This window comes from Ranitomeya imitator, chromosome 6 (genome assembly GCF_032444005.1).
Source record: "Ranitomeya imitator isolate aRanImi1 chromosome 6, aRanImi1.pri, whole genome shotgun sequence".
Taxonomy (NCBI): Eukaryota; Metazoa; Chordata; class Amphibia; order Anura; family Dendrobatidae; genus Ranitomeya; species Ranitomeya imitator.
In genome coordinates this window covers 24,003,150-24,028,179 of record NC_091287.1, presented here as the reverse complement: position 1 = coordinate 24,028,179, position 25,030 = coordinate 24,003,150, and the positions used below count along the sequence as shown (strand labels likewise).

Below are 25,030 nucleotides of genomic sequence, written 5' to 3'. Positions count from 1 at the left end.
ATGATCGTACCGACCTGGAGAATCGTGTTGCCAGCACATGTTTACCCCGTGATGACCATTGTATAAACAAAGCCTGAAAAGCAGTGACTGAATTGTTTTTTTTTTCCTTTTTTGTATTTTTTCCCCATTTTTTTTCATTACATTATATGGTAAAGTGAATGGTGTCATTCAAAGCTGCAACTCGTCCTGCAAAAAAAACCAATCTATTATACAGCAATGAGGGAGGTAAAATAAAAGTCACAGCTCTTGGAAGAAGAGGAGGAAAATACAAAAGCGCAAAAAAAAATTAAAAATTGCCTGGCTAGGCAGGGGTTACAAGTGTTGGCCATTTATTATAAAAGTTTAAAAATGCCCCCCTCAGTCCCCCAAAAATACTGCCTTTGTTCCCTGTCGGTCAATTCCTGTCTTCTTCTTCCTGTAGGGGGCCTCAGGTGACCACTGCAGACAATCAGTGGCAGCAGCCCTCCTTTTATCTGGCACCTGATCATACACTACCGATTGGCAGACTCCCCTCTCCCGGCACATCGAGGGCTAAACCAATGTACTTTTAGGATCATATATGTAGCTAAAGGGGGCAAATCCGATACCTAAACTAATATTATGGAATTGCTTGTAAGCAGTTGCCTTGTATTCATTGGAGAAGCTGTGGGCTATTGATTAAAATGTATTCTGTGTGTTTGTCACAAAATCGATGTCTTGATTTAGTTCTCCCAAGGGAAATGTTCTTTTTTGGGGAATTGCTTCTAAAGCATTTCCATAAATCGCCCTCTATATTAGCGTTATATGAGAATCTGATCAGAACCGGCAATTCCCTAAGAATTCGGAAGAGCAGCTGCAGAGGACAATTCCCGGGAACCATTGTCTGGCCGGGGTGAGGAGCGTCCCCCCACATTCCCGAATGGCTCCCACTTATAAATGGAGGTTTGGAAGTTGCTGAATGTGAGATTCCATAATTTAAGCCCAGACGGTCTATAAAGGCGATTTCCCCATTTCTGAATTGTTACATTTCTTACTTTGTTAGTCTCTCTTAGTTTCCACTATGGGGAAGTCGTACTCTCACATGCCGCAGCACACGGCGAAGGACGGGCTGAACGAGGGTGGTCTTCCCTCCGAAGATACCAGCGCACTGGTTCAGTCGGACGCTCACGAGGAGAGCCGGAATGGAGACGTTTCTCATTTCCCCTATGTGGAGTTCACCGGGAAGGACAGCGTGACCTGCGCCACGTGCCAAGGAACAGGACGGATTCCTAGAGGTGAGACGCGGGGTCGGCCAGTAAGGTTGTTCTGCAGTTTATTGGTCGGTCTCACCAGGGTAGACTGTCTTCTATCAGCCACACATCCATACATTAGACAGAATTGACTTGGCAGTGTGTAATGCTTTATTTCTCCAGTGGGGGCGCTGCAGGGAAATTGAACACTTACTGCCAGGTTTCCACAATTAATCAAGGGCTGATCTGACAATGGAAAACTCGCCATTGACTCGCCCATTGTTTGTTGTCTCCCAGCCGGTACCCGCTTCGTCGGCAGCAATCGGAACTAGCTCCAGTCGCTTCCATTTAACCACTTAGATGCTGCTGTCAAACACCGATCACTTCACTTGAGTGGTTTGATCAGTGCAGGGTCCCCACGCTTATTTGCTGATCGTCCTCCCCATGCAAAGTGATCTCAGGGTGCAGCTTCCCTGCTGAAGGTCTACATGGCCGCCATATTTGTACTCCTATGAAGCACAGCGTACTCAAGTATTACAGGAGATCAACCGATCACAGGGTGATAATGAGAATGTGGGGAAAAAACTGTTACAGAGATAATAAAATAATTCTAAATTTACAAACTTAAAAGGTTGAAATCGTCCAAAGTTTCCAAATATAAAGTTATGTAACTTATACGGTAAGGAGCGGGGAAATCGTAGTGTAACCTGTACGGTAAGGAGCGGGGAAATCGTAGTGTAACCTGTACGGTAAGGAGCGGGGAAATCATAATGTGACCTGTACGGTAAGGAGCAGGGAAATCATAATGTGACCTGTACGGTAAGGAGCAGGGAAATCGTTGTGTAACCTGTACGGTAAGGAGCGGGGAAATCATAATGTGACCTGTACGGTAAGGAGCAGGGAAATCGTTGTGTAACCTGTACGGTAAGGAGCGGGGAAACCGTAGCGTAACCTGTACGGTAAGGAGCAGGGAAATCTTAGTGTAACCTGTACGGTAAGGAGCGGGGAAATCGTAATGTAACCTGTACGGTAAGGAGCGGGGAAATCGTAAGGTGACCTGTACGGTAAGGAGCGGGGAAATCGTAATGTGACCTGTACGGTAAGGAGCGGGGAAATCGTAGCGTAACCTGTACGGTAAGGAGCGGGGAAATCATAATGTGACCTGTACGGTAAGGAGCGGGGAAATCGTAATGTAACCTGTACGGTAAGGAGCGGGGAAATCGTAATGTAACCTGTACGGTAAGGAGCGGGGAAATCGTAATGTAACCTGTACGGTAAGGAGCGGGGAAATCGTAAGGTGACCTGTACGGTAAGGAGCGGGGAAATCGTAATGTAACCTGTACGGTAAGGAGCGGGGAAATCGTAATGTAACCTGTACGGTAAGGAGCGGGGAAATCGTAATGTAACCTGTACGGTAAGGAGCGGGGAAATCGTAAGGTGACCTGTACGGTAAGGAGCGGGGAAATCGTAATGTGACCTGTACGGTAAGGAGCGGGGAAATCGTAGCGTAACCTGTACGGTAAGGAGCGGGGAAATCATAATGTGACCTGTACGGTAAGGAGCGGGGAAATCGTAATGTAACCTGTACGGTAAGGAGCGGGGAAATCGTAATGTAACCTGTACGGTAAGGAGCGGGGAAATCGTAATGTAACCTGTACGGTAAGGAGCGGGGAAATCGTAATGTGACCTGTACGGTAAGGAGCGGGGAAATCGTAATGTAACCTGTACGGTAAGGAGCGGGGAAATCGTAATGTAACCTGTACGGTAAGGAGCGGGGAAATCGTAATGTGACCTGTACTGTAAGGAGCGGGGAAATCGTAATGTGACCTGTACGGTAAGGAGCGGGGAAATCGTAATGTAACCTGTACGGTAAGGAGCGGGGAAATCGTAATGTAACCTGTACGGTAAAGAGCGGGGAAATCGTAATGTAACCTGTACGGTAAGGAGCGGGGAAATCGTAATGTAACCTGTACGGTAAGGAGCAGGGAAATCATAATGCCAGAATCAGTTTTTTTTTTTATGGTAGCTCTCAAATAAAAAAAAAAAAAAGAAAGAAAAAGTCGCATGAAACCAAAATGGGATCAATAAAAACTGTATCGGGGCATAACAACAAGCCCTCACCCAGGGCTGTGATGAATAGGCTTGTTGGGCCCTTGAGTTGCTGTTTTTGGGGGGCCCCCTCTGTAAAGTCCAAGGACCGTGGTCGTGTACCTTTCCGTGCACTTTGCCGGACTTTCCACCTCGCTCCTATAACGTTTCTGCTTTCAGAACTCTTTTAAAACAATTTTTGTTTTATGATTCTTTTTTTTCTCGAATCGTTAAGTTTCTAGTTTTCCTCTTCGGCTGACGTTCTCTTTACATTGCGCCGACCTTGTGTTCCTTTATTTTAATGTTGTAAGTTCCTGTGAATTCTGTCCCCGTCTGATGTGACTTCTGCTCAGGGACACAGGATGTGACGATTGCTTCAGCTCATCTGCAACTTGTCAGGACTTTGTTGTCTTATCTGATGTATAAAAGCCCTTATTTAGGATTTCTAAGTTAGTTAAGGGGGTTCCCACTTGAGTCTAAATTGGAGAGCAGCTGTAAGGAGCGCTGCTCTGGAGCACTCACCACAGCGGCTTATTGATTTCAGTGAGAACCGTGTAATTCTCCATTTCTCCTGCGGGAGCGCTGCAGTGATATTGAACGCTTCCTGTTAGGTTTTCTCTCTGATTACAGCTGGTCGTCTGAGATTGCTCAACTCATAAATAAGGGTAGTTTCTTATTGAGTGCAGATTTTGGGGTCCACAAATTATGGTTGTATCTTTTTACTTTTATTTATTGTTCATTTTCGCTTCTTTCTTGTACTGTGGCAGCTCAATCACCATGTCTGCCCCTTGATGTAAGTGCACTGTGGGTCTATGGAGCGGGGGGATCACAACCAGATCTCATTACAAAAGTCTCCCAGCTCTCAACGGCTCACCGATATGGAAGCTGGACCAAAGAAGTCAGCAATCCCTTTAACCCTTTTAAAGACTGGGCATTTTTTATTTATTTTTTTTTTGCTCTTTACTTTTCAGCCATCATTTCTTGTGTTCTGTATGTACGGCGGTCATTATGCAGTAAAAATGACATGAAAAAATTATTTTAAGGGTCAGCATGATTATAGCAATATTAAACTTAGAAAAAAATAATAATTTCAATGGTGAGAAAAATTCAGAACTTCTTTAAAAAAAAGAACAAAAAAAACAAAACTTTTTTTTGCCATTTTCGAAGCCATAACTTTTATTCTTCCACAGATGGAGCTTTGTCACGGCTTGTTTTTCGCATGCTGAGCTTTATTTTGACAACATTTTGGGGTACATACCACGTTTTCATGTCTTTTGGGGTTTTTTGCTAGGGGAAGTGTGGAGGTGCAGTATTTCTAGGGTTTCAAGTATGTATCAGCTATTACTCAACCATTGACCACAGCATCTAAGTGGTTTCCAGCAGCATCTAAGTGGTTTCCAGCAGCATCTCAGTGGTTTCCAGCAGCATCTCAGTGGTTTCCAGCAGCATCTCGGTGGTTTCCAGCAGCATCTCTGTGGTTTCCAGCAGCATCTCTGTGGTTTCCAGCAGCATCTCTGTGGTTTCCAGCAGCATCTCGGTGGTTGACAGCAGCATCCAAGTGGTTGACAGCAGCATCCAAGTGGTTGACAGCAGCATCCAAGTGGTTGACAGCAGCATCCAAGTGGTTGACAGCAGCATCCAAGTGGACAGCAGCGCTCTGTAATCAATGTTGGCTGTGATCGATGACTCCGGTGCCACGTTGTCTGCTGGAGTCTGCGGTAGTCTGACATTCACCTCCTGTCTAATTAAAGGCTCGGGCTGTTATGCTCCCATGCTTTATACTGCAGCTCTGCTTGTTCTGCTCGGCTTCTAAGTAGAACCATGAAGTCGGCACATCAGGAGCTGATTTCTATTGAAGAGAGGACCGGTCGGTTATAAATTATATGACGCTGACTCTTGGGGATGGTACACAGGAAAGGGCTGCACATAGTGAGTAGGAGGAGCCTTGGTAAAGAGGAGGGGTCTCAATAATTGGGAAATTTGCATTTAAAGGGAAGTTATTAGAAAATGACCTACTGTTTCAATCAGTTTTTTGCTACTTGTATTTTTAGAACTGTTAGCTGTGGTGTTTTTTTTTTTTTTTTTTTTTCTTTTTCACATCACAATCTTATTATTGAAAAACAATATTAGTCAACTTGCAGATTTTACAGAGGCCACTGGAGCTATTTTGGACTCTTACTTCCTGCAGGTTTATTTTCATCAGAGGCAGGAATACAATGATCGGCAACACCTCTATAGGAAGCTGATACAGGATCCACCAATCACAATGTCACAGCTCACCTCCTCCTCCTCCCTTCAGAATTACTTTTGCACACGCTCATTAGCTACGTCGTGCTGTTAATGTACATGTGTTATTTCCTGAAACAGGAAGTTGGAGTCTAAAAAAAAGCCCTAGTGGTCAGTGTGAGAATTGCAAGATTTTTTATTTTATTTTTCTACAAAAAATTTTAAACAAAAACCTGATTTAATCAATAGCTCATTGTCTGATGATGCCTTCCCTTTAAATGTGTGTTCATTAAGGGACGACAATAGGGAGGATATCTCAAGATTGGTGTCAATAGGATAGGCAACAACTTGGGGTCTGGCTATTGGGACCCCCACCAAACCTAAGGATGGGGCTCAGCAGGGTCCCTTCTAAATAGAGCACCTCCACTGCCTTCCCTGGCAGCCCAATTCTCTCGATCAGTTGGGGGTCCGAGAAGTCAGACCCCAGCAATTTATTCTGTGGATACAATGTAACTTTTTATTCCTGGGACAACCCCTTTTGTCTACAGTTGGGTGCAGGGTGTTGGGACATTTGGCGCCTGTGTTTGTGGATGTTTTTGGGTGGTCTCTCGTCATTGATCACTATTGATTTCCTTGTGTCACAGGTCGGGAGAATCAGCTGGTGGCTCTGATCCCCTACAGCGATCAGCGGTTGCGCCCCAGAAGAACGTAAGTCGCAACCAATGTTGGCGGGCACCACTACCGGGGATCACCTATCGCAGGCTAGAGACAATAAGCACAACAAACTAAGAAAAGGTAGCATGCATTTCACAGGGATCAGCACACAAAAATATCAGAAAAAAGTAGTCCATTTTATTTGGTCATAATACCAACACTGCAAAAAGATTTTTAAAAACATTTAAAATTGCAAACAACAAACAAATACACAGACCCACAATAGGGTCAAACAAAAATCAATATCTATGGTACTAATAATCACTCAAGAATATAAAGTATCAAAGAGGATTTAAAAGCAAAATTTATTAGAAATGAGATATAAAACCGAGAAACTGACAAAACTGTACAATATCATATTACAAAAAATAAGTGTAAAGAACAGATCCAAATAATATAATAAAGGATACCAGACAAAATATACTCCGAAGGAGAAAAACCCACATAAATAGCTATGATGAGCCAAATATCCAGACTCAATAAAGTGCTTGCGCAAAATATAATGAATGGTCTTTCAAAACAACAAAGTGCATTAAAGTCTTTAGAGAAATACGACTACCAGTGTGAAGGTGATCTGTAGCTCACAGGGACTCCGACTCCAACGTAACCACAATAGTAGAATAATACCCACAGATGGGGAGACAAAAAGACCTGTACAACCTGAGCCTGTGGATAGGATCTCTGTGTGCAGCACGCATGCAATAAGAGGTGGAAGGAATGGGGGAGGCCAGGACACCAAGTGCCCAACGCGTGTCGCCAGGAACCCTGGCTTCTTCAGGGGCGGCCACAGAACTTACCGGTAACATCGGCCGGCTGACGTCTGTGTCTGGTTACTTTTATTTTTGGCAGTTTAATATGTTCACATAAGGGGGGAAAGTGAGTAACGCCAGGGACCTTGTGCCGAATGTTTCCCGGCCCTTTTTTTTTGGGTCAGATCATAATCTACTGGTAGACTGGTGGCCAATATTAAGATTTACTAGTCCCAGGTTCTGGTTACTTAGATCTGTGTCCTGTTTCCCATGACAGAAAGCTGTACGTCACAGTGTCGGTCATCGTTTGCTTGCTCCTGTCCGGACTGGCGGTGTTTTTCCTGTTCCCGCGCTCTGTGGATGTGCAGTATGTTGGCGTTAAGGCCGTCTTTGTGACCTACGATGAGAGCGGGCCGTCCGTCTACCTTAACATCACAGTGAGTATCCTGGGATTGGTTCATCTCACCCCATCTCCACCCCCAGGGGCCATGACATCACAGTGAGTATCCTGGGATTGGTTCATCTCACCCCATCTCCACCCCCAGGGGCCATGACATCACAGTGAGTATCCTGGGATTGGTTCATCTCACCCCATCTCCACCCCCAGGGGCCATGACATCACAGTGAGTATCCTGGGATTGGTTCATCTCGCCCCACTCACACCCCCCAGGGGCAGTGACATCACAGTGTGTATCCTGGGATTGGTTCATCTCGCCCCATCCCCACCCCCCAGGGGCCATGACATCACAGTGAGTATCCTGGGATTGGTTCATCTCGCCCCACTCACACCCCCCAGGGGCAGTGACATCACAGTGAGGATCCTGGGACTGGTTCATCTCACCTCACTCACACCCCCCAGGGGCAGTGACATCACAGTGTGTATCCTGAGATTGGTTCATCTCACCCCATCTCCACCCCCCAGGGGCCATGACATCACAGTGAGTATCCTGGGATTGGTTCATCTCACCCCATCTCCACCCCCAGGGGCAGTGACATCACAGTAAGTATCCTGGGATTGGTTCATCTCACCCCATCCCCACCCCCCCAGGGGCCATGACATCACAGTGAGTATCCTGGGATTGGTTCATCTCACCCCATCTCCACCCCCAGGGGCCATGACATCACAGTGAGTATCCTGGGATTGGTTGATCTCCCCCACTCACACCCCCCAGGGGCAGTGACATCACAGTGAGTATCCTGGGAATGGTTCATCTCCCCCACTCACACCCCCCAGGGGCAGTGACATCACAGTGAGTATCCTGGGACTGGTTCATCTCACCTCACTCACACCCCCCAGGGGCAGTGACATCACAGTGAGTATCCTGGGACTGGTTCATCTCACCTCACTCACACCCCCCAGGGGCAGTGACATCACAGTGTGTATCCTGGGATTGGTTCATCTCGCCCCATCCCCACCCCCCAGGGGCCATGACATCACAGTGAGTATCCTGGGATTGGTTCAGCTCACCTCACTCACATCCCCAGGGCCCATGACATCACAGTGAATATCCTGGGATTGGTTCATCTCATCCCATCCCCAACACCCCCCCCCCCCCCCCAGGGGTCATGACATCACAGTGAGTATCCTGGGATTGGTTGATCTCCCCCACTCACACCCCCCAGGGGCCATGACATCATAGTGAGTATCCTGGGATTGGTTCATCTCACCCCATCCCATCCCCACCCCCCAGGGGCCATGACATCCCAGTGAGTATCCTGGGATTGGTTGATCTTGCCCCACTCACACCCCCCAGGGGCCATGACATCATAGTGAATATCCTGGGATTGGTTCATCTCATCCCATCCCCACCCCCCTGGGGCCATGACATCACAGTGAGTAGCCTGGGATTGGTTGATCTCACCCCACTCACACCCCCCAGGGGCCATGACATCACAGTATTTAAAGGGACTCTCTTATTGTGGATCACCAAGGGATTAAATGTTCTGAAACTTTGTAATATACTTTGTTTTGTCACCCTTACAAGATCTCTGCTTGCAGTCAGTTCATTTTTATGAAAACCTGCTCTGACTTATCCCTTCTTGCCCCTAAAGATTTCTTGAATTTGTATCTAGTTTACACAATCCCTTATGAGCGGACTGGACTGATACATTGTAGCAAACTGACCGAACAAGAAGGAGACTCCTGCTGCTGAGATCTGTAGTGGCCAGTGTTGGCCCTGCATCATTCACTGACTGCAATTTATTTTCCCAATATCTCCGCTTGCTAAGTATATCAGAAAGTTTCAGAACCTTTCATATCTCTTCTCATAATTCTCACTTTTCTGAAACCCTAAAAACTTCGCCTTGACTTGGTGTCGCCCATTTTCAATCAGCCATACGTGTAAATCTATGAAACTAGTCCAGTGTGTGATATATTTTCATACTGGCTTTTAGATTTTTTTTTCTGTAGTTCCCTTAAATTTGTGCAAATGGTCAGATAATTCCTGAGGCAGCAAAAAAACAATGTTGGGTAAAACTGAACAGACTGGGGGAGGAGGGGGATGCAGCTGCAGCTTCTTGTTTCTTTTTCAAATTGCTTGTAACTCCAAGAAAAGAGCAAACATCACCCTGAGAGGAGCATGTAAGGAAAGGGAGTACATTTGCCTCAGCATCGTTTTCGGGAGAACTTAGACTGGATCCTGAGATCTGCTCTGATCACTCAAAGGCAGAAGTAATCGGTTGGGATCTTGAGACACAGACGCCACTGATCAACACTATTGAATATAAGCTAAAACATATATGTGTATATGTATCTCTATCTATCTATCTATCTATCTATCTATCTATCTATCTATCTATCTATCTATCATCTATCTATCTATCTATCTATCTATCTACATAGAAAAAAAGAGGCAGCACTCCATAATAAAGTGAAAAAAAGTGGAAGGTTTTAATCAACCCACATAGCCGGGCGACGTTTCAGCTCCATCTGAGCCTTTCTCAAGCTTGAGAAAGGCTCAGATGGAGCTGAAACGTCGCCCGGCTGTGTGGGTTGATTAAAACCTTCCACTTTTTTTCACTTTATTATGGAGTGCTGCCTCTTTTTTTCTATGTGAATTTGGTGCAATCGTTGGACTGGTTGCCTGGGGCCTTGCACCCGAAGATAAGTACTTAAGTTGTGCTGTTCCCTTTTTTCCTATTATATCTATCTATCTATATATAATTTTTTTTTTTGTAAGTTTACTCCCCCCTTATCCTGGCTTCTGTTCTTCTTTGTCCCCAGAACACGTTGAATATAACCAACAACAACTTCTACCCTATAGAGGTGGATAACGTCACCGGGCAGGTGCAGTATTATAAGACCGTCATCGGGAAGTCCAAGCTAAACAACGTAACCAAGATCGGACCCCTGGACACGAAACAGGTAAGATATGGGGAGCTGTGTCCGGAGCAGAAACTTTGGCCCCCGATTCATCATTTATGGAATAATAATGACTCTGGCATCTTATTCATTATTTATTTCTATGTTGTTATTTTTTATTTTATTTATTTTTCTTTATTTATTATGCGTCTTATTCATTATTTATTTTCTTTTCTTTATTTATTATGCGCCTTATTCATTTTTTATTATGGGTTTTTTTCCGTTGTTGTTTTATTATACGTTTTACTTATTTTCTTATGCATTTTAATATTTATTATTTTTATTTATTATTTTCTTTTTAGTAAGAATTATTAGAGATGGTCAGACCCCTGGGTGTTCGGGTTTGACCGAACAGTTAAAAAAAAAAAAAAAATGTTAGGGTTCAGGTAGTAGACCAGTACCCGGACCCCATTCACTTGAATGGGGGGGCCCGAAGTTCCATTATTTGCCATGCTGTCATGTACATGACAGCGTGGTAAACACTTGCTTCTGATTGGCGGTAAAATCATTACTCAAATGACAGCGTGAGCCCACAGCTGTGATCGGGGGTATAAAAAAATTTACCTACAGTCACTGGCGTCGGCTGATGTGACTACTGCTCCCATCAGCCTGCACCTGCTGCAGCTAATAACAGTGAGAGCAGGAGCTGCTGATGGGAGTATTAATCTGCCAGTGCCTGCGCTCTAAATAAATAATAATAATAAAAAAATAAAAAAAAGCGTGGGTTCCCCTGTATTTTTGATAACCAGCCAGGCAAAACTCACAGCTGGCGGTTGAAATCCCATTTTTGGCAACCAGCCTTGCTAAAGCAGACAGCTGGGGGCTGGTATTCTCAGGCTGGTAAGGGGCCATAGATATTGCCTCACCCCCTATCTAAAAATAGCAGTCCGCAGCTGCCCAGAAAAGATCAATTCTGGCACTTTTCCCGCCTCTTCCCATTTGCCCTGTAGCGGTGGCAAGTGGGGTTCATATTTGTGAGGTTGATGTCACCTTTGTATTGTCAGGTGACATCAAGCCCACAGCTTAGTAATGGAGAGTCGTCTATAAGACACCTATCCATTACTAATCCTATAGTTGTATGGTAAATAACGACACAGCCAGAATAAACTCCTTTATTAGAAATAAAACAAAACACACTTTTACTTTTTTATTTACAAATAACAAACACGGTTATACTCACCTAACGCCCATTACACTGAAGCCATCGTCCCCTGTAATAAAAATAAAAAACTATATCCCTCACCTATCCATCGTTGTGTCCCACACTGTAATCATGTCTGGGGGAATAAACCGTTTTCAACCTGGACTGAGAACCACTGGTGATTGAACTGCTGGGAGTGCAGCCTCAGTGACCAACGGTGACGTCACAGAGGTTACCGCCGATCACTGAGGCTGCTTTCCCAGCCGGTCTGAACTGCGGTGACCTCAGTGATGGCCCCGCTAGCACTGTGAGACTTTAAATAAATAATTAGAAAGACATGGAGCCGTAGTCCCAACAGCCGACACCAGTGACTGGAGGTAAACTTTTTACCTCCGATCAAAGCTCTCTAACCGGCAGTAATGATTTTACCGCAGATCAGAAGCACTGTTTGCTGCACTATCATGCGCATGACGGCGTGACAAATACCTGGTGTCTGGGGGGCCGAACCCGAACTGCAAAACGGACTATTGCCCGAGCAATAGATGTTCAATATGGACACCGAACTTTACTGTTCGGGTTCGCCCATTTCTAATAATTGTGTGTCTTATTCATTATTCTTCTTATTATTATTTATTACAAGTTTTATTTATTTTCCTATGCATTTTAGTAATTATTTTCTATTGTATTCATTATTTATTATGCATCATATTTATTTTTATTATTATTTATTATCGGTTTTATTCATTATTTAACCCCTTTACCCCCAAGGGTGGTTTGCACGTTAATGACCGGGCCAATTTTTACAATTCTGACCACTGTCCCTTTATGAGGTTATAACTCTGGAACGCTTCAATGGATCCTGGTGATTCTGACATTGTTTTCTCGTGACATATTGTACTTCATGACAATGGTAAAAATTATTTGATAGTACCTGCGTTTATTTGTGAAAAAAACGGAAATTTGGCGAAAATTATGAAAATTTCGCAATTTTCCAACTTTGAATTTTTATGCAATTAAATCACAGAGATATGTCACACAAAATACTTAATAAGTAACATTTCCCACATGTCTACTTTACATCAGCACAATTTTGGAACCAAAATTTTTTTTTGTTAGGGAGTTATAAGGGTTAAAAGTTGACCAGCAATTTCTCATTTCTACAACACCATTTTATTTTAGGGACCACATCTCATTTGAAGTCATTTTGAGGGGTCTATATGATAGAAAATACCCAAGTGTGACACCATTCTAAAAACTACACCCCTCAAGGTGCTCAAAACCATATTCAAGAAGTTTATTAACCCTTCTGGTGCTTCACAGGAATTTTTTGAATGTTTAAATAAAAATGAACATTTAACTTTTTTTCACAAAAAATGTAATTCAGCTCCAATTTGTTTTATTTTACCAAGGGTAACAGGAGAAAATGGACCCCAAACATTGTTGTACAATTTGTCCTGAGTATGCCAATACCCCACATGTGGGGGTAAACCACTGTTTGGGCGCATGGCAGAGCTCGGAAGCGAAGGAGCGCCATTTGACTTTTCAATGCAAAATTGACTGGAATTGAGATGGGACGCCATGTTTCGTTTGGAGAGCCCCTGATGTGGCTAAACATTGAAACCCCCCACAAGTGACACCATTTTGGAAAGTAGACCCCCTAAGGAACTTATCTAGAGGTGTGGTGAGCACTTTGACCCAACAAGTGCTTCACAGAAGTTTATAATGTAGAACCGTAAAAATAAAAAATCATATTTTTTCACAAAAATTATCTTTTCGCCCCCAATTTTTTATTTTCCCAAGGGTAAGAGAAGAAATTGGACCCCAAAAGTTGTTGTACAATTTGTCCTGAGTACGCTGATAGCCCATATGTGGGGGTAAACCACTGTTTGGGCGGATGGGAGAGCTCGGAAGGGAAGGAGCGCCGTTTGACTTTTCAATGCAAAATTGACAGGAATTGAGATGGGACGTCATGTTGCGTTTGAAGAGCCACTGATGTGCCTAAACATTGAAACCCCCCACAAGTGACACCATTTTGGAAAGTAGACCCCCTAAGGAACTTATCTAGAGGTGTGGTGAGCACTTTGACCCACCAAGTGCTTCACAGAAGTTTATAATGTAGAACCGTAAAAATAAAAAATCATATTTTTTCACAAAAATTATCTTTTTGCCCCCAATTTTTTATTTTCCCAAGGGTAAGAGAAGAAATTGGACCCCAAAAGTTGTTGTACAATTTGTCCTGAGTACGCGGATACCCCATATGTGGGGGTAAACCACTGTTTGGGTGGATGGGAGAGCTCGGAAGGGAAGGAGCGCCGTTTGACTTTTCAAAGCTAAATTGACAGGAATTGAGATGGGACGCCATGTTGCGTTTGAAGAGCCACTGATGTGCCTAAACATTGAAACCCCCCACAAATGACACCATTTTGGAAAGTAGACCCCCTAAGGAACTTATCTAGAGGTGTGGTGAGCACTTTGACCCACCAAGTGCTTCACAGAAGTTTATAATGCAGAGCCGTAAAAATAAAACAAAATTTTTTTCCCACAAAAATTATTTTTTTAGCCCCCAGTTTTGTATTTTCCTGAGGGTAACAGGAGAAATTGGACCCCAAAATTTGTTGCCCAATTTGTCCTGAGTGCGATGATACACCATATGTGGGGGGAACCACTGTTTGGGCACATGGGAGGGCTCAGAAGGGAAGGAGTGCCATTTGAATGCAGACTTAGATGGAATGGTCTGCAGGTGTCACATTGCGTTTGCAGAGCCCCTAATGTACCTAAACAGTAGAAACCCCCCACAAGTGACACCATTTTGGAAAGTAGACCCCCTTAGGAACTTATCTAGATGTGTGCTGAGCGCTTTGACCCACCAAGGGCTTCACAGAAGTTTATAATGGAGAGCCGTAAAAATAAAAAAAAAATTTTTTCCCACAAAAATTATTTTTTAGCCCCCAGTTTTGTATTTTCCCGAGGGTAAAAGGAGAAATTCGACCCCACAATTTGTTGTCCAATTTGTCCTGAGTGCGCTGATACCCCATATGTGGGGGGGAACCACTGTTTGGGCGCATGGGAGGGCTCGGAAGGGAAGGAGCTCCATTTGGAATGAGGACTTAGATGGAATGGTCTGCAGGTGTCACATTGCATTTGCAGAGCCCCTAATGTACCTAAACAGTAGAAACCTCCCACAAGTGACACCATTTTGGAAACTAGACCCCCTAAGGAACTCATCTAGATGTGTTGTGATATCTTTGAACCCCCAAGTGTTTCACTACAGTTTGTAACGCAGAGCCGTGAAAATTAAAAAAAAAAATCTTTCCCCCCAAAATTATTTTTTAGCCCCCAGTTTTGTATTTTCCCGAGGGTAAGAGGAGAAATTCGACCCCAAAAGTTGTTGTCCAATTTGTCCTGAGTACGCTGATACCCCGTATGTTGGGGGAAACCAACGTTTGAGCGCATGGCAGAGCTCGGAAGGGAAGGAGCGCCATTTGGAATGCAGACTTAGATGGAATGGTCTGCAGACGTCACATTGCGTTTGCAGAACCCCTAATGTACCTAAACAGTAGAAACCCCCCACAAGTGACCCCATATTGGAAACTAGACCCCCCAGGGAACTAATCTAGATGTGTTGTGAGAACTTTGAACCCCCAAGTGTTTCACTACAGTTTATAACGCAGAGCCGTGAAAATAAAAAATCTTTTTTTTCCCCACAAAAAATATGTTTTAGCCCCGAGTTTTGTATTTTCCCAAGGGTAGCAGGAGAAATTGGACCCCAAAAGTTGTTGTCCTATTTGTCCTGAGTACGCTGATACCCCATATGTTGGGGTAAACCCCTGTTTGGGCACACGGGAGAGCTCGGAAGGGAAGAAGCACTGTTTTACTTTTTCAACGCAGAATTGGCTGGAATTGAGATCGGACGCCATGTCGCGTTTGGAGAGCCCCTGATGTGCCTAAACAGTGGAAACCCCCCAATTATAACTGAAACCCTAATCCAAACACATCCCTAACCCTAATCCCAACAGTAACCCTAACAACACCTCTAACCCTGACACACCCCTAACCCTAATCCCAACCCTATTCCCAACCGTAAATGTAATCTAAACCCTAACTGTAACTTTAGCCCCAACCCAAACTGTAGCCCTAGCCCTAACCCTAGCCCTAACCCTAATCCTAACCCTAGCCCTAACCCTAGCCCTAACCCTAGCCCTAACCCTAGCCCTAACCCTAGCCCTAACCCTAGCCCTAACCCTAACCCTAGCCCTAGCCCTAACCCTAACCCTAGCCCTAACCCTAGCCCTAACCCTAGCCCTAGCCCTAACCCTAGCCCTAACTCTAACCCTAGCCCTAATGGGAAAATGGAAATAAATACATTTTTTTAATTTTTCCCTAACTAAGGGGGTGATGAAGGGGGGTTTGATTTACTTTTATAGCGGGTTTTTTAGCGGATTTTTATGATTGGCAGCCGTCACACACTGAAAGACGCTTTTTATTGCAAAAAATATTTTTTGCGTTACCACATTTTGAGAGCTATAATTTTTCTATATTCTGGTCCACAGAGTCATGTGAGGTCTTGGTTTTTGCGGGACGAGTTGATGTTTTTATTGGTAACATTTTCGGGCACGTGACATTTTTTGATCGCTTTTTATTCCGATTTTTGTGAGGCAGAATGACCAAAAACCAGCTATTCATGAATTTCTTTTGGGGGAGGCGTTTATACCGTTCCGCGTTTGGTAAAATTGATGAAGCAGTTTTATTCTTCGGGTCAGTACGATTACAGCGACACCTCATTTATATCATTTTTTTATGTTTTGGCGCTTTTATACGATAAAAACTATTTTATAGAAAAAATAATTATTTTTGCATCGCTTTATTCTCAGGGCTATAACTTTTTTATTTTTTTGCTGATGATGCTGTATGGCGGCTCGTTTTTTGCGGGACAAGATGACGTTTTCAGCGGTACCATGGTTAGTTATATCTGTCTTTTTGATCGCGTGTTATTCCACTTTTTGTTCGGCGGTATGATAATAAAGCGTTGTTTTTTGCCTCGTTTTTTTTTTTTTTTTCTTACGGTGTTTACTGAAGGGGTTAACTAGTGGGCCAGTTTTATAGGTCGGGCCGTTACGGACGCGGCGATACTAAATATGTGTACTTTTATTGTTTTTTTTTTTTTATTTAGATAAAGAAATGTATTTATGGGAATAATATTTTTATTTTTTTTTCATTATTTTGGAATATTTTTTTTAATTTTTTTTTACACATTTGAAATTTTTTTTTTTTACTTTTTTACTTTGTCCCAGGGGGGGACATCACAGATCAGTGATCTGACAGTTTGCACAGCACTCTGTCAGATCACTGATCTGATAGCAGTGCAGGCTGCTTCACAGTGCCTGCTCTAAGCAGGCTCTGTGAAGCCACCTCCCTCCCTGCAGGACCCGGATCCGCGGCCATCTTGGATCCGGGGCTGGAGGGAGCAGGGAGGGAGGTGAGACCCTCGCAGCAACGCGATCACATCGCGTTGCTGCGGGGGGCTCAGGGAAGCCCGCAGGGAGCCCCCTCCCTGCGCGGTGCTTCCCTGTACCGCCGGCACATCGCGATCATCTTTGATCGCGGTGTGCCGGGGGTTAATGTGCCGGGGGCGGTCCGTGACCGCTCCTGGCACATAGTGCCGGATGTCAGCTGCGATAAACAGCTGACACCCGGCCGCGATCGGCGGCGCTCCCCCCGTGAGCGCTGCCGATCGCATATGACGTACTATTGCGTCCTTGGGAAGAAAAGCCCACCCCACATGGACGCAATAGTACGTCTAATGGCAGAAAGGGGTTAATTGGCATTCTTGTTTCTTTTGGTTTCCTGTTTTTTTTTGTTTGTTTGTTTTTTGTTTGTTTTTTTAAATACAGATGTTGTAGTCTTAATTGATCATGTGAACATTTTTGAATTGTTGCAAAATATTTGCAGAATTGTGGAATGTAAAATCTGTCTAAACTTCTTTTTATCACATTAGAGGGCGAACATGCAACATGTTTAAAGGATCCTTTTTTCTCCTTCGCCTCATTGGGGGACACAGGACTGTGGTGTATGCTTCTGCCGCCAGGAGGCTGACACTAAGTAAACTTAAAAAAAAAATTAGCTCCTCCTCCATCGTATACACCCTGACACTGGCTACCAGAGACTCCAGTTCATGCTTAGTGTCTCAAGGAGGCACATCTCTGGGTCCTGGATCGATGGACCCGATTTTTCAACATCTTTGGATTGAAGGGGCGACGGACCTTTTTGAGGGTCCGATCTCCCCAAACCATCAACGGGCAAGTACGTGCGATTTTCTCCACGTATCCTTCCCCGCGACGTGGGATTCTTCACCGGACTTGGCCCTGACCACCCTGAGGTACCTAGACTCCAGGCTGTACAGGTGCCCATAAGATGTCCGTGTGTTCCCCCCTGAATTCTACACCCCTGCGGTGTTAGCTGGGGTGGTGGACGGTCCCTCTCCTTATCCTGGGGATAATGGAGATAGGGTTCCTGCACCGTCATTGGTTCTACCCCTCGATAGTGCGGTATGATGGGGGGGCTCCTGGCATTACCTGCGGGGTCCGGCGGCTGTGTCCTCCGGGAGTGCGGTGCCCTTTTTTTCAGCGCTGCTGAGGCGGCGCTGCTGCGTTGGGACTGCTGCGCTGCGGCGTGATCCGGCGCTGGGGCGTTGGATCTGTGGCGCTGCGGCGTTGTCCGGCGCTGTGGCGTTATGTCGGGCGACGCTGTGGCGCAGCTACGCTGCAGCGTGGTCCGGCGGCGCGCGGCGTTAGGATCAGCGCCGCTGTCCCCCCAGAGGCATCGGCTCTGCCTGGCCGCTTCGGGCGTGGAGCAGCTTCCTGGAGCCGGGACTTCCGGCCATCGGACCGCGCTGTGGGGCTCCGCCCCTTCCGGCGCGTCACTTCCGGTTCCGGCTCTCCTCGCTCTAAGGGGGGAAAAATTGAGGCCCCGGCTTCGAGCCTGCTCCAGGCCGCAGCATCGTTTGGCGGTCCCTCCCCCCTAAGGCCTGCTATGCATATAAGACAGCGCTTTTGGGCTCAGCATCATGCTTTGAGGATCCATCTCGGTACTCGTGGGGACACAGGACTGGGGTAAGTGCTTCTCCCTCCATCTGGCTGAAGCATTCCTTTTTTTCCCAGTCTCTGGCCCTGGGTATAGCATTACGGATCATTATGTCTAGAAGGGTTAAGACTCACACGGTTCTTTTTTCCAGTTGTGTATCTTGTAGTGCCCTTTTTCCGCACGCCCAAAGTAATCGCCTCTGTGAGGCCTGTGACCCTGAACATGTCCAGGAGCCCCCCCCTGCCAGTCCTCCAGTAGTCTCTCCAGCTCCGGTCCCTCAGCCAGATGCTGTGGTAGCTCCTCCGGAATGGGTCACGTCCTTGTCACAATCCATGGCGTCCCTTACTGAAGCGATCAAATCACTGCAGACCCCGGCGGTCGGGACCGGTAGTCCGCCTGTTTTCAGAGAGGGCCTCGGGGTCTCAGGAGTCTGCGGCCTGCAGGGGGGGCGCTCTCACTCGACAGACGCATGGAAAGCGGATTCGCAAAGCGTCTCCCAGGCACTCAGGTGCTTCCGCATCCTGGAGTTCCGTATCTCGCTCTCCTTCCCCTGCAGAAAGCGGTGAAGTTGAGACTGACTACGAGTCAGAAGGGTCTCTTAATTTTGATAAACCTGGGTTTCAGGAGTCAGTAGACAGCCTAATTGAAGCTGTCAATCAGTCTTTGGGGATAGAAGACGAGCTCGTCTCTTCCTCTGATCATAAGGTCTCATTTAAGCGGTCTAAACGGGCCCATAGGGTTTTTTCCTCTCATCCTGAGTTCGAGGACCTGATTCGACGCAATAGGGAGCACCCGGACAAACGCTTTTCAGGGCAAAGAGCTCTGAAGGCTAGGTATCCTTTTGCTTCGGAACTTTGTAGTGATTGGGCAGAAAATCCTTCTGTAGATCCTCCAGTGTCCCGTTTAGCCTCTAACACGTTGCTATTTCTCCCTAATGGCTCATCGATTAAGGATCCTACGGATCGTCTTATAGAGAGCTTGGCTCGTTCCGTCTTTGAGGCCTCAAGCTCAGCACTTTTTCCTTCTTTTGCGGCAACCTGGGTTGCCAGGGCTATGATATCTTGGTCTGACTCGTTATCTAAGGCTCTCCAGGAAGGTAATGTGTCAGCAGAATTGGCTGAAATGTCATCTCAGGTAGCTATGGCCGGTAGCTATCTGATTAACGCATCTCTGGATGCGGCAGATTGTGCTTCCTCGGCTGCTTCTAATGCTATTGCCATCAGAAGGGCCCTTTGGTTAAGGTCCTGGCGGGCTGATTCTACCTCTAAGAAATCTCTTACATCCCTGCCGTATCAGAGTGGTCGTTTGTTCGGAGAAAAGCTGGATCAGCTCATTTCTGACTCCACAGGAGGGAAAAGTAAATTCCTTCCTCAGCAGAGGGCCAGACAGCCTTTTCGGCGCCATTTTCAGGCTCGCTTTAGAACCTTTCGCTATGTCAGATGGGCCCCAGCATCAGGTTCTCCTGCGCAGGGTCGGCCCAATCAGGACCGAGACAGTCGGACCCCTTATTCGGCCAGTCAGGGGGGAAGAATGCGTCCCCAGTCTTCTAGATCTAGAGGATCTAGGACGCAAAGATTTTCGGCCAAGTGACTGGAGGCCTCTTCCGGGCATCTCCAAAAGGGTAGGCGGACGTCTACTTTTATTTCGCCAGGTCTGGCTTCAGGTAATCCACGACCAGTGGGTGGCAGAGCTCATATCTTCAGGTTACAAAATAGAGCTGGTCTGCCTTCCTCCTCCCCGGTTCTTCCCATCCCGTCTTCCCAAGTGCAAATCTCTTCGTCAAAGCTTGTTCAATTCCATAGAGTCTCTCCGTATCAGCGGTGTCATTTCTCCTGTTCCAAAGGAAGAAAGATTCCAGGGCTTTTATTCCAATCTTTTTGTAGTGCCCAAAAAGGATGGAGCAGTGAGGCCTATTCTAGATCTCAAACTCTTAAACAAGTTTGTCCGCGTTCGACACTTTCGGATGGAGTCTCTGCGGTCGGTCATCGCCTCTCTGGAAAAGGGAGAATTTTTGGCCTCAGTAGACATTCAGGATGCTTATCTTCATATTCCCATCTTTCCGCTCCATCAAAGATTTCTCCGGTTTGGCGTAAACAATCTACACTTCCAGTTCACGGCATTACCTTTCGGACTGGTTTCCGCTCCCAGGGTGTTCACAAAAGTCATGTCGACTGTGGTGTCCATTCTGCACTCCCGAGGTATAGTTGTCTTGCCATACCTAGACGATCTGCTGATCAAGGGACCGACATTTCAGTCTTGCAAGGAAAATGTCGACATCACTCTGGACACCATTTCCCGTCTAGGTTGGTTGGTAAATTTAAGAAAGTCATCTCTACGGCCGTCTCGAAAAATCTCTTTCTTAGGCATGACCTTTGACACCTCTCAAGCCTTAACTGTCCTTCCCCAGGACAAGGTCCTAGCCCTTCGGCGGGAAGTGAGGAACCTTCTACAACCATACCCTCATACGATTCGGTCCGGGATGAGGGTGTTAGGAAAGATGGTTGCAACCATAGAGGCGGTTCCGTTTGCACAGTTTCATCTTCGACCCCTCCAACGTGCAATCCTATCAGCATGGAACAAAAATCCTCTCTCTCTCAACCGCAATTTTCAGTTGTCTTTTCAGACCAGACAGGCTCTCGCTTGGTGGCTAAACAGCTCATCTCTTCTCAGGGGGAAGCCCTTTCCCCCAACCAATTGGCTAGTGGTCACAACAGATGCCAGTCTCCTGGGTTGGGGAGCAGTGTTCTTCCATCACACAGCTCAGGGACGCTGGTCTCCTCGGGAATCAGAACTCCCCATCAATATCTTAGAGATTCGAGCGGTCCGGCTAGCCTTGTTACGTTTTCACCATTTTCTGGCGGGTCGCCCTGTCCGGATTCAGTCGGACAACGCTACAGCGGTAGCCTACATAAATCACCAGGGGGGCACCCGCAGCAAGGCAGCCATGCAGGAGGTAAAACTGATTCTACTCTGGGCGGAGAGAAATCACTCTGTGATCTCAGCGGTCCACATTCCGGGCGAAGAAAACTGGGCGGCAGATTTCCTAAGCCGTCAGGGTCTAGCCTCCGGGGAATGGTCTCTCCACCCTGAGGTATTTTTGCAGATATGCCATCTTTGGGGAACTCCAGACGTGGATCTAATGGCGTCCAAGGTGAATGCCAAGGTGCCCAGTTTTGTCTCTCGGTACCGAGATCCCCAGGCTATCGCCGTGGATGCGCTGGTACTGTCTTGGAACCAATTTCATCTCTCTTATCTGTTCCCTCCTCTGGCACTGCTCCCGAGAGTAATCAAGAAGATCAAATCAGAGAGAGTGCCGGCCATCCTGATCGCTCCGGATTGGCCACGACGGACCTGGTATGCAGACCTGGTACAACTTCTAGCCGGGGTTCCTTGGCGGCTCCCCGATCGGCCAGATCTTCTATCTCAAGGGCCAATCTACCACCAGAACTCAGAGGTCCTACGTTTGACGGCCTGGCCGTTGAATCTTGGGTTTTAACTCAGGCTGGTTTTTCTCAAGAAGTGGCTGATACCTTGATCAGTGCACGTAAGTCCGTTTCGGCCAGGATTTATTATCACACTTGGAAGGTGTTTCTTTCCTGGTGTAGAGAACGCGGGCTGCCCCCTTTGCGTTTCTCCGTTCCTAACATTCTAGCCTTCCTTCAAGCAGGTCTGGATTCTGGGCTGGCTCCGAGTACCCTTAAAAGGCAGGTTTCGGCTTTATCAGTACTTTTTCAACGCAGGATTGCTCCTAATCGTCAAGTCAGGACTTTTTTCCAAGGAGTCGCTCATAAGGTCCCTCCTTATAAGACTCCTTTGGAAGCTTGGGACCTTAATCTGGTCTTAAGGGCTTTACAGGACGCTCCTTTTGAGCCTCTTCAAGAGGTTTCTTTGATGTTTCTCTCTTGGAAAGTTGTATTTTTAGTGGCCATAACGTCCATAAGACGGGTATCGGAGCTGGCAGCTCTTTCTTGTCGTCCTCCTTTTTTGCGATTTCATCAGGACAAGGTGGTGCTCAGACCAGCTCCATCCTTTTTGCCGAAGGTTGTTTCATCATTTCACATTAATGAAGATATTGTTCTGCCCTCTTTTTGTCCGGCACCTACGCACCGTGTAGAAAAGGCTCTCCATACGTTGGATCTGGTGAGGGCTCTGAGGAGGTACGTTTCCCATACGGCCCCCTTTCGCCAGACGAATGCTCTGTTTGTCCTTCCGCAGGGTCGCAGGAAGGGATGCGCGGCTTCAAAATCTACCCTGGCCAGATGGATAAGGGCGACCATTCAGGAGGCTTATCGCTCCATGGGCATGGCGGTTCCGGACGGAATCAAGGCTCATTCGACTGGAGCAGTGGGGGCTTCCTGGGCCGTTCGGCACCAGGCCTCAGCAGAACAGGTTTGCAAGGCTGCGACCTGGTCTAGTCTGCATACATTTGTCAAACATAATGTCCATTCCCAGACCTCTGCAGATGCAAGTCTGGGTAGAAGAATTCTTCAAGCGGCAGTGGCGCATTTATAGACAAACATTATCTGGATGTCTTTTTCTGGTGAGTGATTTTTCCCACCCAGGGACTGCTTTAGGACATCCCACAGTCCTGTGTCCCCCAATGAGGCGAAGGAGAAATAGGGATTTTTGGTTACTCACCGTAAAATCCTTTTCTCCAAGACGCTCATTGGGGGACACAGCTCCCTCCCTGGTAGCCCTTATGGCTGCTTTGGTTATATCTGATTACATTAGTCAGTAGGATCTTTTCTAGACATAAAGTTTCTGTATTTATGCTGTTATATTATTTTTTGTGTTTTCTTTTGTTTTCCTACTGCTTTTTGCACCAAACTGGAGTCTCTGGTAGCCAGTGTCAGGGTGTATACGATGGAGGAGGAGCTAATTTTTTTTTTAAGTTTACTTAGTGTCAGCCTCCTGGCGGCAGAAGCATACACCACAGTCCTGTGTCGCCCAATGAGCGTCTCGGAGAAAAGGATTTTATGGTGAGTAACCAAAAATCCCTATTTTTTTTCTTTATATAAGACAAAATTTGTCTACTCACGTTCATTACTTTGGAGAATTCAGTACAGAAAACTAACTTTATAAAATTGAGTTAATGATGAATCGCGGCCTTTGTCTCGGCGTGAGTCGATTTAACGATTCATTAACCTTCCTGTTGTATTTACAGATTGACTACACCGTGCCGGCCAAAATCGGGAAAGAATTTGATTACATGTAGTGAGTATTCGGGTCTTGTTTTGTTAATGTAAAACTTTTAATTTTTTTTTATTTTCTTTTTCCTTTTTTGTGGCTTGTTGGCTGCAGAAGTTGCTATTCAGCGAGTCTCCTTTTAAGTTAAAAGCTGTGATCAGAGCTGACCCCAGGCCCAGCAATAGCACAGGAGGCGGCATTATATACCGGAGACTTTAGTTCCAGGTTCTTCTTGGAGCCGATTAGTTAATCCCCTTATAGAACAGCAGCAGCATAAGCCTTCGCTGCAATCTAAGGACCCGCACCTCCTGTCACCGAAAGCAAAAGGAATGTGTGTGCAGAATGTATCACTGGTCTGCATCCGTCACATGTGATTTTTTTTCAATTTTTTTATTTTTTTTCTCCACAGCACCTACTGTACATTACCAAGTATTAAGGTTCATAACATTGTATTAAACATGCAGTAAGTATCAGCAAATTTTATAGACCTGACTATAAGTATAATACTGCCCCTATGTACAAGAATATAACTACTATAATACTGCCCCTATGTACAAGAATATAACTACTATAATACTGCTCCTATGTACAAGAATATAACTACTATAATACTGCCCTTATGTACAAGAATATAACTACTATAATACTGCCCCTATGTACAAGAATATAACTACTATAATACTGCTCCTATGTACAAGAATATAACTACTATAATATTGCCCCTATGTACAAGAATATAACTAGTATAATACTGCTCCTATGTACAAGAATATAACTACTATAATACTGCTCCTATGTACAGGAATATAACTACTATAATACTGTCCCTATGTACAAGAATATAACTACTATAATACTGCCTCTATGTACAAGAATATAACTACTATAATACTGCCCCTATGTACAAGAATATAACTACTATAATACTGCTCTTATGTATAAGAATATAACTACTATAATACTGCTCCCTATGTACAAGAATATAACTACTATAATACTGCTCCCTGTGTACAAGAATATAACTACCATAATACTGCCCCTATGTACAAGAATATAACTACTATAATACTGCTCCTATGTACAAGAATATAACTACTATAATACTGCTCCTATATACAAGAATATAACTACTATAATACTGTTCCTATGTACAGGAATATAACTACTATAATACTGCTCCCTGTGCACAATAATATAACTACTATAATACTGCCTCTATGTACAAGAATATAACTACTATAATACTGCTCCTATATACAAGAATATAACTACTATA

The 25,030-nt window shown here is 45.5% G+C and overlaps 1 protein-coding gene across 2 annotated transcripts in view; it reads left to right on the top strand.

The window, feature by feature from the left end:
- TMEM106B (transmembrane protein 106B) overlaps positions 1–25,030 on the top strand; it is a 31,950-nt gene that overhangs the window by 2,636 nt on the left and 4,284 nt on the right. The window contains exons 2-7 of one of the 2 annotated variants that reach the window (XM_069729327.1): positions 1,022–1,253; positions 6,167–6,230; positions 7,263–7,422; positions 10,209–10,349; positions 23,732–23,781; positions 24,164–24,217. In XM_069729327.1, the coding sequence (XP_069585428.1) occupies positions 1,040–1,253; positions 6,167–6,230; positions 7,263–7,422; positions 10,209–10,349; positions 23,732–23,781; positions 24,164–24,217 (683 nt within the window). In that variant the 5' untranslated portion in view covers positions 1,022–1,039. The remainder of the gene's footprint in view (positions 1–1,021; positions 1,254–6,166; positions 6,231–7,262; positions 7,423–10,208; positions 10,350–23,731; positions 23,782–24,163; positions 24,218–25,030) is intronic. The other variant, XM_069729329.1, reaches the window with a different exon arrangement.